Below are 11,680 nucleotides of genomic sequence, written 5' to 3' on the forward strand. Positions count from 1 at the left end.
TAACTTAATATATATATAAGAAAAATCAAGCTCTGATTGTTAGAAAACTACAATAAATTTTAGTTAAAATACCTCAAGAATTCTGTTAGCATTGTCTACTACGCCTCGGATCCTCCCCTGCTCAATTCCGTAGTCTAAGCAGATTGAGCTAATCTGTCTTTCTGTGAATTTTGCCACCTCCTCTGCTTCAAACCCAGCGAAAGCTTCACTGTAACAGAAGATAAAACAAAAAAAAATTAAACTTTTACTTCCATTGAGCCAATTACACAAACAAACAATACATATATGCAGCCTTTTTCACCTGTATTTCTTTCTCTTCTTCAATATAGTGGTCCAATCCAGTCCTACTTGAAACCCACTCAGTACTAACAACTCGAACAAAATTCTACAAACAAAAAACATGTAAAAGAGGCCAAAGAAAGTTACCATCTACTAAAAGTTTACTACAATAGAAAAATGTAAATGATCCATATTTTCCTAAATTTCATTTATAATGCAGGGCTAATTTGTCCTTTCATGGATAAAAGAGAAAACTTGGGCCTTAAAAATCAATTAAAAAGAAGCCTTTTTAACTTAGCATCCCAATCCAATATCAATTCTCACAAACAAATGAGAAGAGGAAACAAAGCTCACTTGTCATCATGAACAGGAACACCCCATTCCTCATCATGGTAAGCCACATAAAGAGGATCTGTAACATAGCAGAAGAACCAAAATTACATTTTTTTTTTTTTCGCTTAAATAAAACAGAGCAGGAAAACGAACTGGACATTTGATTCCTCCAACCTGAATTAGATGTAATAAAACTGCATCTCTTCTCCTCCTGATTCACCTCCCCATTACTCACTGAATCAACAGCCACCACTTCACTCTGAAGCTTCGCCGCCGTTCTTCCATACTGCGCAACCCGCAGTTTTCTCTGCTGCTTCATCAGAAACGCTTGGTCCCTCTGCGCCGCCGCAATGCTTCCCGCTGCAGCCATGGTCTCCAAACCTTGAATTCCCCCTGCAAAAACTTTTTTTGATTTCTTTCGGACAACGATGGGCTGCTTTGCGGCGGACTTTGGGGTGGGTGGCTTCTCGCTGCTTGAAGTAAGCCAGTTAGGATCATTCCTTCTCTTCAAAACTGTTTTTGATGAAGGAGAAGTTGGCTTTTTGGTGTATTTAGTTGGGTCGGGTGAGGCGGAGTGGTGGTTGATGGTTGGCTGGAGGGCCGGCCGGCCGTCGATCTTGGAGTTGCACATGGTGTTGCGAGGAAGGGGTTAGGATGGAGAGGGGAAGGAGGGAGGGGGTGTATAAATATGGAGATGGGGGGAGATGGTGGGGACGGATTGGGGTTGGAGGAGTGGGGAAATGGTAACATGGAGGGGATGGGATCTAGCATAGGAGGCTTGTGAGGGGCGGAGTGATTCCACGAGAAAGGTGCCAGATTGTGACCGTTGGATTTACCTTAACCAAAATTTAAAATTTGGAGAACTTCCTTGCTTTCTTTCAACGTCATCTTTGGATTATTTTATGTTTATAATTATCATCAAATGTGAAATGACTTACAGGGCATATGCATTTATGTGCGATGCAATACATTTATCATGCATTGAGTGAATTATTGGTAAATGATTGTATTGTCTTCTAGATTTTGATCCAAAAAATTATTGGTAGGGTATTGGTTTTATTAGTATGATGGCGGTAGCTCAATTCTATGCTCTGATTATTTTGAACTCTAGTACTCGGGGTTTAGTTTGTGGTAGAGTGAACGCTGCAACTTAGTATCTTCGGAATCTTCACTTTATTTACGATCAATATATTATGTTTTCAAGCACTTAAAGACTTATTAGTTTAAGATTTTAGAAAATGTGAGCGCATTTTGCTTTTAAGAAGAAGTACTTGAACATTGGTCAAATCTTGTGACCTTTATCCATTATGTCGGGTTTTATTTTCCCAGTGACACGGGGCTTTTAAATAGCGTATTGATTTGAAGATTTGGGTTGTTCAAATAATCAAGCATGTCACTGAAAGTAGTAAACCACCTCGAAAGTTAGACATATGATTATTTAAATAAAAAAAATGTTGGATATCATCATTGTTCTGTGATTTAAATACGCCAGGTACTTCCCCTATCTAATCTGGAGACTAAATAGGTTTAGATTAGTTTTGGGGTCTTCTTCTTCATATAGGGATAAACCCCTATAGTTAATTACAGCTTAATCGATTTGAGCTACTTAATAAAACATTCAATTAAAATTGTTGTCTTATCCTCAAGAAGTTTAATCTTGTCGCTTTTATAGAAATGTTTTAATATTTTATTCTGACAATTTATTAGAATGCCAGGACTACATAGCATACAATCATGCATGAGCCTAAATTAGAGGATTTACATCGAAAATGTATGAACAACCTAGGAGTTCTAGGGTGAAGCTTACCAGAAGAGGTGAAGCTTCAGGGCCCTAACCTAGAAGAAGAAAAACATCCAATGCAATGAAGTAATAACCCTATCTGGAAAGGGTTGTCATCTAAAAAAACCTAATTGTATTGAAAACTATGCATAACCAATCTTGATGATGTAAGATAGGGTAGGATGTTATTTATTAGTAGTTATATGCCTTATAACTTGATTATAAATCAAGCTACATAGGCATGTATGGTAAGCGTAATGTCTCAAGACAAATGCAAATCTATTTTGAAATTTCAAATTCAAATGTTTTATTCCTCACCACACTCAAATGTTTAGCTTTAATTGGTGTTGAGTGCATCAAAGCAAGATGTGTAATGGGTTATGCATGTCCTTGATGATGAATGCATAGAAAGTCTGTTGAAAAGGGCAATCGATATGCATGGGAAAAACTCACTCTATAAAGTAGTGGTTCTCACGGGTCAAACCACCCCTTTTCGTCCAATGAGTAAGGGCTTGAAGACAAGGAATATGAGCAATATGTTATGCATATGCTTACAAATCATATTATCTCTCATATTCCTAAATTTAAAAGGAGTTTCTACTCAATTTTATTTTGGTGCCAATTGAGGTTGTTAGATGCATGATGCTTCTATGGTTGTGGATGCAGTGATTTAAGTGGTTTCGTTTTGGTGATGAGTGTCATTTTGAAAAAAAAAATAAGTTGAAGTAATTTAGGTTGGGCCAGAAGGTTTAGTCCTTAAGTGAGTTTATTGGTAATCCAGACAAAAGGCAAAAATGTGAATGTCGGCCTATAGTTTGGGGAGACCTATCGAATGAATGCAAACCAAATGACGGAATGGTTGTCAACCCTAACTTGTGTCAGGCTTGCCAACCGACATCATCCAAACTACCTTTGATGGTTTAGTTGAGGTTCATTATTTTCTTCGTGTTTTGTCTTCTTTTGGATGGTTCGAATATTTATAGTCAGCTGATCACAACGCTTCTTAACTCTACAAAAGAAAGAAGTCTCAAAGAAAAAGAACCTAGGTTACTTTAACATCTCATTTATTTATGTCAGCCTTGCAAAGCAGAGTTTGCATACCTTAATAACATGTAAAATAAATCTCGCCTTGCATTTTGTCTTCAGGGACCCTGCAAAATAGAGTTAGTATTAATGCATTAGTTTGATGAGTTGGTGCGGGCTCCCTAATCTACTTAGTTTAGAGAGGTGGTCAAGCCAATTCTAACTAGAAGATTCCAGTCAACAACCATGGGTTATGTCCTCCAAGAGATCTTCGTCTCCAAGTAGCAGGGTTAAAGTTGCGTTTGATGATCTTTGCTCATTAGGATTTCATTCAAGTTTTAGTGTTTTTTCAAGATTTTAAGGGGTTAAAAGTTTTAGGTTGCTTAAAATTTTTCAGTCGATCAAATTTTATAAGTTTTTTCTTATTTTTATTTTTTAAATGACCAGTCGAGATCCCATGGCTTGGTACTCCCGGGGTTATTTGGTTCGCGGTTTGATTTGTTGTGAGTGACTCAAAGGTACTTCCTTAGCAGTCATGGGTTACCTCCCTTAAAATTCCTTCTTAAGCCAAGTTGCACCTTATGGTTGAAGTTTAAGTTTTAATGATTTTTAGGGTGTGTTCTATGTTATGCCTTTTTATGCTTATTTTGCATTTCATCTTGTGTCATTTCTCATTGCGTTAATTGTGTTTTTATTCTCTTCATGGTAAATCAAACACTCCTTCACTCGATTTAGTTTGGTTATGGTTAACTTAGACTAGTCTGGATTTACTTTAGGCCGACTTGGGTCAATCCAGGCTTGGTCGGGTTGACCAGGTTTTGGTTAAGTTTATTTGGGCTAACCCAGGTTAACTTAGGTTGACCCAAACTTGATTTTAGTTGATTTTGGTTAACCGCAGTTAGGTTGGGTTGACCTAGATATGGTTTAAGTTTATTTGGGTTAACATGGGTTTGGACGGTTGACCTAGGTATGGTTTTAAGTTGATTTGGGTTAACTTAGGTTAAGCCGGGTTGACACATGCATGTTTTAAGATGGTTGGGTTAACCCAACTTATGTTTCATGTTGACTCAGGTTAACCCGAGTGAGGCCAGTTGACCCGAGTTGTTTGAGTTTAATTTGGTTGAGTCAAGTCTAAGTTATGTTAGACTTGAACTAAGTTTAGGTTGGTTAAACTTAAATTAAATTTTAGGATTTGGTTAAGTCAAGTCTAGTAGACTTGAGTTAGATAAAGTTTAAAATTTGGTTGTTTCAAGTTTAGGTTGGGTTAGACTTGAGTTAAGGTTTAGGGTTTAGGGTTTGAAATAGGTTGGATTAGGCCTAAATTGGGTTAGACATAAGTTGTATTTAAGGTTTGGTTAAGTTAGGTTATACCAAAATTAAGTCTCAATTAAATAAGGTCTAATTTAGGTTAGACTTAAGATATGTTTAAAATTTAAGTTAAGTTAAGCTTGGTTTAGGGTTGGACTAACCCTATGTTTAAGTTTAGGATTTGAAACTTGAGTTAAGTTGAATTAGGTCTAAATTAGGTTGGACCTATGTTAGATTAAGTTTAAATTTTGGTTGAATTAGGTCTAGGTAGAGTAGACCTGCATGGGATTGGGTTTATTTGGGTTAGTTCTAGGTTGTGTTAGACCTAATTAAGGTTAGAGTTGAATTGGACTAGGTCTAACTTGGGATACACCTAGGTTGAATTTAAAGTTGAGTATAACTTAAATTAGGTTTAGATTGAGTTTAGACTGATTTAGGTCTAGTTTAGGCTAGACCTGAGTTAAATTTAGAGTTGAGTTTATTTTGAATTAAGCCTAAATTGGGGCTAGTTCTAAGTTGAGCTTGAAGTCACTTATGTTGAGTTAGATTTAAGTTGGGTTAGACATAGATTGAATTTAAGTTTGAATTGAATTGGGTTACACCTAGGTTGAATTTAAACTTGGTATATTAACGTTAAACTATAATGATGAGGGTAACCCTCTTCAACTAATTTAATGTTTCATTAAGAGGTAGTTCTTAGGTTTTCTAAGTTGATTTTTTTGTGCTTAATTTAAGTTTAAGAGACAATTTGGGCTAAAATGCAAAATTATAATTTTACAAATCTACCCCTAATGTTCTAGCTTCGTTTTTAAATTTTTTGAAATGAAAATTGTCATTTTAGTGTTTAGGGTTGTTGTCCTAAATTTTATTTTTAATTTCCATTTTAATTTATATTTTTTTATTTATATTTTATTTTTTTAGTTATTTTTCAAAATAATTATGATTATGTAGAAAATTAGACATTTTGGTGTATGGAGGTCTCATAACTTTGGAAAAATCAGGGAATATCCATAGTGACAGAGGGAATAATTCCTAAAAATTTCATATTTTTATTATCTATATTTAATTTCTAATAATTAAAATACCTACGAAGTTCTTTAATTAATTAAAACTCATATATAAGTTAATTATTTTATGTTTTCACTTTTATTATTTTTTTCTCTATTCACTGAGTTTAGAGGTACTTTTATTTTATTTTTTAAGATATGATCTTTTTTAATGTTCATTAGATTATTCTAGATTTATTTAATTCAGAAAATCTGAAATTCATACTTAAACCCATGTGGCACTGCGTCAGACTTGTATGCGTGTAAATCCCACGTGGCGCTTCGCTATTGATCGTGTTTTCCACGCTAGCATTGAGGTGGCCCATGATCTATTGTTACGCTGCCTCAGCTTGATCTCTGTCATTTGTTTTGAGTACACGGAAATGGATGACATCCGTTCATCTTCCCCTCAGGACAGAGAACCAATAGTCATTTGCACTCAAACCCAAAGTTTTCACCCTACACTCAACCAAATTGCAAGGGTTTTGTTCCTATAGCTTCATATAAGTGAGACTTACATATCTATATGATTAAGTGGGCATGATTGTAGCTTTGCTGTAGAAAAGACCAAACTGAGGCTCAAATTAGGGATTTTTAACCCATGTCTAATCTCAAGAGGTGAGGCCTCCATTGGACTTGATAGAGAGGATCGCCTTAATGCCACGAAGCTCCTCCTTACTTCAATTTGCTCTGTGGTTGGGTCTAGGTATATGCCAGACTAAGGGGTAGCTTAGGTTGGTGTTGAGCTAGGTTAGAGGATGCATGAAGAGTGAATTCTAATTGGGGGAGATGTTTTAGTACCTTGTGAAGCTTATAAAAGAGTTATTTTTGAGCTTGGTGAGCTTGATGTCGAAGACGTAAAACACCCTAGATTTCAGTGGTGAAATTGGGGTTGTGTGGTGGTGGAGATGGCTTGGAAATGGTGGCACATGGCCACTAGGCTCTGTGAGAGTGTTGTTGGTGTTGAGAGCTAAAGGTTTAAGTGGTTGGCTAAGGAGCTCAGGGTGTCCTAAAAGCTCTCGGGTTAGCTCCTTTCATAGCCATGGAAGGCCATAGGGGGAGCTCTGACTTGCTTGGGAGACTCTGGTGGCTCTTAAGTAAATGAGTACAAAATGGCTAGAAGATTTTGACAGCGGTAAAGTGTTTTCTCCATTTTTGTTGCCTTGAGCATGGTGGCTCCAATGGAGGTGAAGATGGGATGAAGAGGAGCTTGGAGTTATTAGAGGAACTTTTGGTGGGGTGGTTAGGCTCAGCAATGGTCTGATTTGACCCACCCATGAAGTGATTTAGGTGGGTTGGACCTAGGTGTCATGTGGTAGTCCCTTCAGTTAAGAATGCATGGTTTGACTTTTTGTGCTTGCTCTATGTTTAGTTCTCTTCTAATTAATTTTTATTTAGGTTGTAGTGTCATGGTGAGTTATTTGAATTATATGAGTCATTTGTGTCATGGTTGACCCATGGGGAATGGGCCATGGGAGATGGATCATGGGCTCTCCCATGATGGCTTGAGCTTAAGGTTAATTTTGGACTTTTGTAGTTCAGCTTAGTCTTAGGTGATTAGGGTTGGCCCAAAAGGATTTAAGCCTAGTGGGCCTTCATAATCAACCTAAATAAGAAATTAGGTTAATTGTGAGGGCTGGTTCCCTATCTTAATTTTATTATTTGAGTGTCTTTTGCCTTATTTTTTGAATTAATTTTAATTTCATTTTGATAGGTTTAGTCATTCATTAACTAACCTGATAATTTGGTGCATTTTGGTGTTTCCAAGTTTTGGGGTTAAGTTGATGTTTTTAGGGTTGGTTAGTGTTGAGGAGATCAAGTTTTTTACTTTGGTGACTCATCCATACCCTTTAATTTAAATTTTGATGTTCATGATTTTATTTTAGGGTCATGGGTTAACCCTTCTTTGGCCAAGTACTAGCCTCATGCCCAATGGGCTTCTTCTTGCTCAAACAGGGTGTCAGGGTAGTGTAGGTCACTGCATGGACTCCTATGATTCTAGGCTAACTTTGAGTTTTCCTAAGATATCCCTCACCTATAGAAATCCAGCTTGGGGTTCGACTAGTCTACACCGCAACCATGTCAACTGATATTTGAGTGTTTAAGTCTGACCACATGAAGCCCTAAGTGAGTGTAACATTGCTTTGAAGTTCTACGTAGGTGAGTTCCATCTCTAGTCATCTAAGAAGGTCACTAAGAATCTTTAAGGCTAAATCCTAGGTTCCTATAAAGAGAGAAGAGATCCTCACAATTGTGAGGTCAACATATGATACCCTTCACATTCTCCATTCAAGAAACTTTGATAAGATATGTTCATTTAGAATCCCTTTGAAATTTTTTTTTTCTTAATTGTATTGATCATGCTTGTATGATCAACATTAAGGTTATATATATGCAAACAAAAGTGAAACATTTATGTGATTTACTAATAAAATGGTTTTTTTAGTTAAATCTTTTAAATTTCTGTTGGTCACTTTTCTTTGGTTGACTCAAGATAGATGGTGTTAGGATTTTTTTTAGTGAAATGATCTTCCTAAGTCTTAATTAATAACTTCTTTGAGTATTAAATAATAGCCTCTTTGACTCTCAGGCAAAATGCAAATTCAATATAGAGTTGAGGAAAAAGAGTTCATGCAACACTAAATTATTTTCTTCTCATCGTTCTAATTATTTATATGATTTTTTAATATGAATGCTAAAATTAATTCCTACTCAACCTTGAATATGATTTTCTAGTTATCCTTGTTTGGCTTACTTTCCCTAAAAAATATGTTTATTTTATTAATTATAATTTATTTATTTTTTGTGTCATCTGTCAACAATCATTACTTTTTTTGTTATTACAACTTACATATTCAAACTCTTTATTGTAAGAGTGAAGATTGCTAAAATTGATTTTGTTGAGAACTTTGAGGATAAAAATTGGAATTGTGATGATAAAAAAATCTTATGACTAGAAGTCATATTTGAGGAGGATTTCACATATTATATTAAATTTAAAAGCAATAGGCATAACAATAGGCTATTTTTTTTAATCTACTTGAGTTTAAAAAATTTATAGTAAACATGAAGAAGGTGCATTCTTCCCCCATAAAGTGAGAAGAACTGAAATTATAAATTGATTATATCAGAAATAAGTTTATTCCTATAGAATTTCAAATGAGATTATGATTTTAGATTACACCTATCTCTCAATGCGACTATAATCTTTAATAAGGGTATTAAGGAAAAAAATTACATGTGAGGTTAATCTATTTTAATAACCCTTGAATAAATAGAAAAGAAATTATGGTGATAGCAAATGAGACTTTTATTATTTTTCAAAATGAGCATAGCAAAATCTATGATTAAACTAATTATGACACGAGGGCCCTTTAATGATGTCATTAATTTTATAATCATCAATCTAACGATCTATTGTTTAAATATTTATTTGGTGAAATTCTTATTGTTATAATTAAGGTTATATCATAGTTGTTGCAAATGTTAACTTGGAGTAGGGGTAAAGTAACTATAAAAGTTACTTTTGATTCTTAGATTAGTTTTTAGTATGAATATGTTAACAATGACTTTTTTTTTATAAAGTGGTCGATGAAAAAATAATAATCTTAATGTACATAAAATGATAATGTCATGCTCCAAATTCTAACAAAGTGTTTTGATTTATGTACAATTGATTTTGGAGATGTGCATAGTTTCGATGTCTATCATTTGATTATTTATATATATTATTTTCTATTTTGGTGATGATCTTTCTACAGGTTGCAATTTTATCTCTTTTCTCATTGATTACTTGTTTTGTTTTAGAATTTGTTAATACAAGATAACTGTATGATTAAATTTTATTTGTCTTAGCATTTTAGCATGAGGCAATCTCTAGATCATTGGTATCATAAGTGTCCACTCTTTGTTCGTGTTATCTCCCAACATAGTTTGATGTTCTATGTTCATCAATTAAAGAGTTATTTTCTTCATTTAGATGATTTATTTAGGCCTTGACTTGTTTTGTTTTTCTTCATATCCTTTAGTTGTGTTATGAACTATTTGTTTAGTTACTTTTTGGTTTCTATGTTCGTAACTCTCTTTTTCAAAGTGAGACTCTTATTTATAGTGTTCATGGCTTTGGTGTTATGTTTTAATTTTGGCATCTCATGTGTTGTATGTTTGGATCATTTTTCTCGTTAATTATCAAAACAATCAATTTTAAGTTTCTTCCTTAGGCTTCTTCTATCACTTGTTAGCATGGTGTTTTATTGTGAGGATCAAGTCTATAGCTTCTTGATATCATTTGATGAATGTGTTCTCATATAGTTTCATAAGTAGGTTATAATAATTTTACACTTATTTTATTTTTTTCCTGACTTTTTCATAAGGTAATGCTCTAGCTTGTATCATTATTTCTAACTTTTTAATCTTTTTTTTAAATATAATATAATATTTAATTTTTATAATAAACATCGTCTTGTATATCAGACCAATATTTTTTGCTATAAAAAAAATAAAAAATTGTATATTTTATGTTAGACAAATAATATGATACATGAGTAATTTATTTGTAAGAAACATATATTTTTTTGATGTATATCATAAATCTAATATTGAAAGTTTATGATAAGTTGGCTTGAGAGGGTGCAAAAATATTGCTATGTATAATTTATCCATAGATAAATAAATCGACTTTATAAAAAAATTGATTTTGTAACCTACGAAGAAAGTAAATTTACAGATTTAGCCACTTGTCAAGCTTTATGGTAAGATAAAAAAAAAAGTTAGAAGGGATGTAAGTGGCCATGTGCGCATGAATTTCAGAGAAATTCAACTAACCACAAGATAAAAGTATGGTAAAAAATGACCCATCAAATGAAACGACAACCACGTTAGCAAGAGATCAAAGGATCCCATTAACCAACTACAGCTCTCTCAAAATAATACTCGGGGACAACCAAATAAAGGCCAACCAAGTCAAAGATCACAACCTATCCAAATGAGGACAGGAGTCATTCCAACTCTCGCCCCACCTATCACCAGTTGTCTTACATGTGTCTTTATGACTCTTCAAAAGGACCTTAGTCGGTATCACTGATCACTCATTAAGCCCTCTAGATGAATCTCTTGCAAAAGGGGTAAGCTACTTATTAGATTACAATGATTCACCTTCTGCATGATAGCATAACTCTGGCCCAACAACATGAGTTTCTCATTTAAGGCTCAATAGTTGACAGTCGGGCCAGGGTTGTCAACCAACTGGCATGTGTCTTCCTCCTATCACCAGATGCCTCACACGTGTCTTCCATCATATTGGGGTTGTCGAGTTCCCTAATCTACTTAGTTTAGAGAGGTGGTCAAGCCAACTCTAATGGGAAGATTCTTGTCAACAACCTTAGGTTATGTCCTCCAAGAGATCTTCGTAGCTCCGGGTAGCAGGGTTAAAGTTGTGTTTGGTTATCTTTGTTCATTTGGGTTTCATTCTAGTTTTAGTGTTATTATTATTATTATTATTATTATAAGGGTTGAAAGTTTTAGGTTGCTTAAAACTTTTCAGTCGATTAAATTTCATAATTTTTTTCATTTTTTTTTTGAAATGACCTGTTCGAGATCCCATGGTTCTGTCCTCCCGGGGTTATTTGGTTCACGGTTTAATTAGTCATGAGTGACTGAAAATACTCGGGAAATGCTTCGTTAGTGGCAATGGGTTGTCCGCCCCCCCCCCCCCCCCTTTCCGAAATTTCTTCTCAAGCCAGGTTGCATTTTATGATTTAAGTTTAAGTTTTAATGATTTTTAGGGAATGTTTTATGTTATGCCTTTTATGCCTATTTTGCGTTTCATCCTGTCGGCACTATTTTTGGTATGGGGTTTGCCCGTAAGAAGCTGTCGGTCATCGGAATTGAAATCCCGTTGCCTACTTCGGAA

At 34.6% G+C, this 11,680-nt stretch overlaps 1 protein-coding gene across 1 annotated transcript in view; it reads right to left on the bottom strand.

Annotated features, from left to right (window-relative positions):
- Positions 1 to 1,298, bottom strand: part of LOC110020221 (DNA-3-methyladenine glycosylase 1-like) — a 4,495-nt gene extending 3,197 nt beyond the window's left edge. Inside the window, exons 1-4 of the mRNA XM_020718250.1 lie at positions 787 to 1,298; positions 634 to 691; positions 302 to 385; positions 73 to 208 (exon numbers count right to left, since the gene is read on the bottom strand). Of these exons, the coding sequence (XP_020573909.1) occupies positions 73 to 208; positions 302 to 385; positions 634 to 691; positions 787 to 1,243 (735 nt within the window). The 5' untranslated portion in view covers positions 1,244 to 1,298. The remainder of the gene's footprint in view (positions 1 to 72; positions 209 to 301; positions 386 to 633; positions 692 to 786) is intronic.
- Between the last annotated feature and the right edge of the window lie 10,382 nt (positions 1,299 to 11,680).

The sequence above is a fragment of the Phalaenopsis equestris genome, unplaced genomic scaffold (genome assembly GCF_001263595.1).
Source record: "Phalaenopsis equestris unplaced genomic scaffold, ASM126359v1 Scaffold000094, whole genome shotgun sequence".
Taxonomy (NCBI): Eukaryota; Viridiplantae; Streptophyta; class Magnoliopsida; order Asparagales; family Orchidaceae; genus Phalaenopsis; species Phalaenopsis equestris.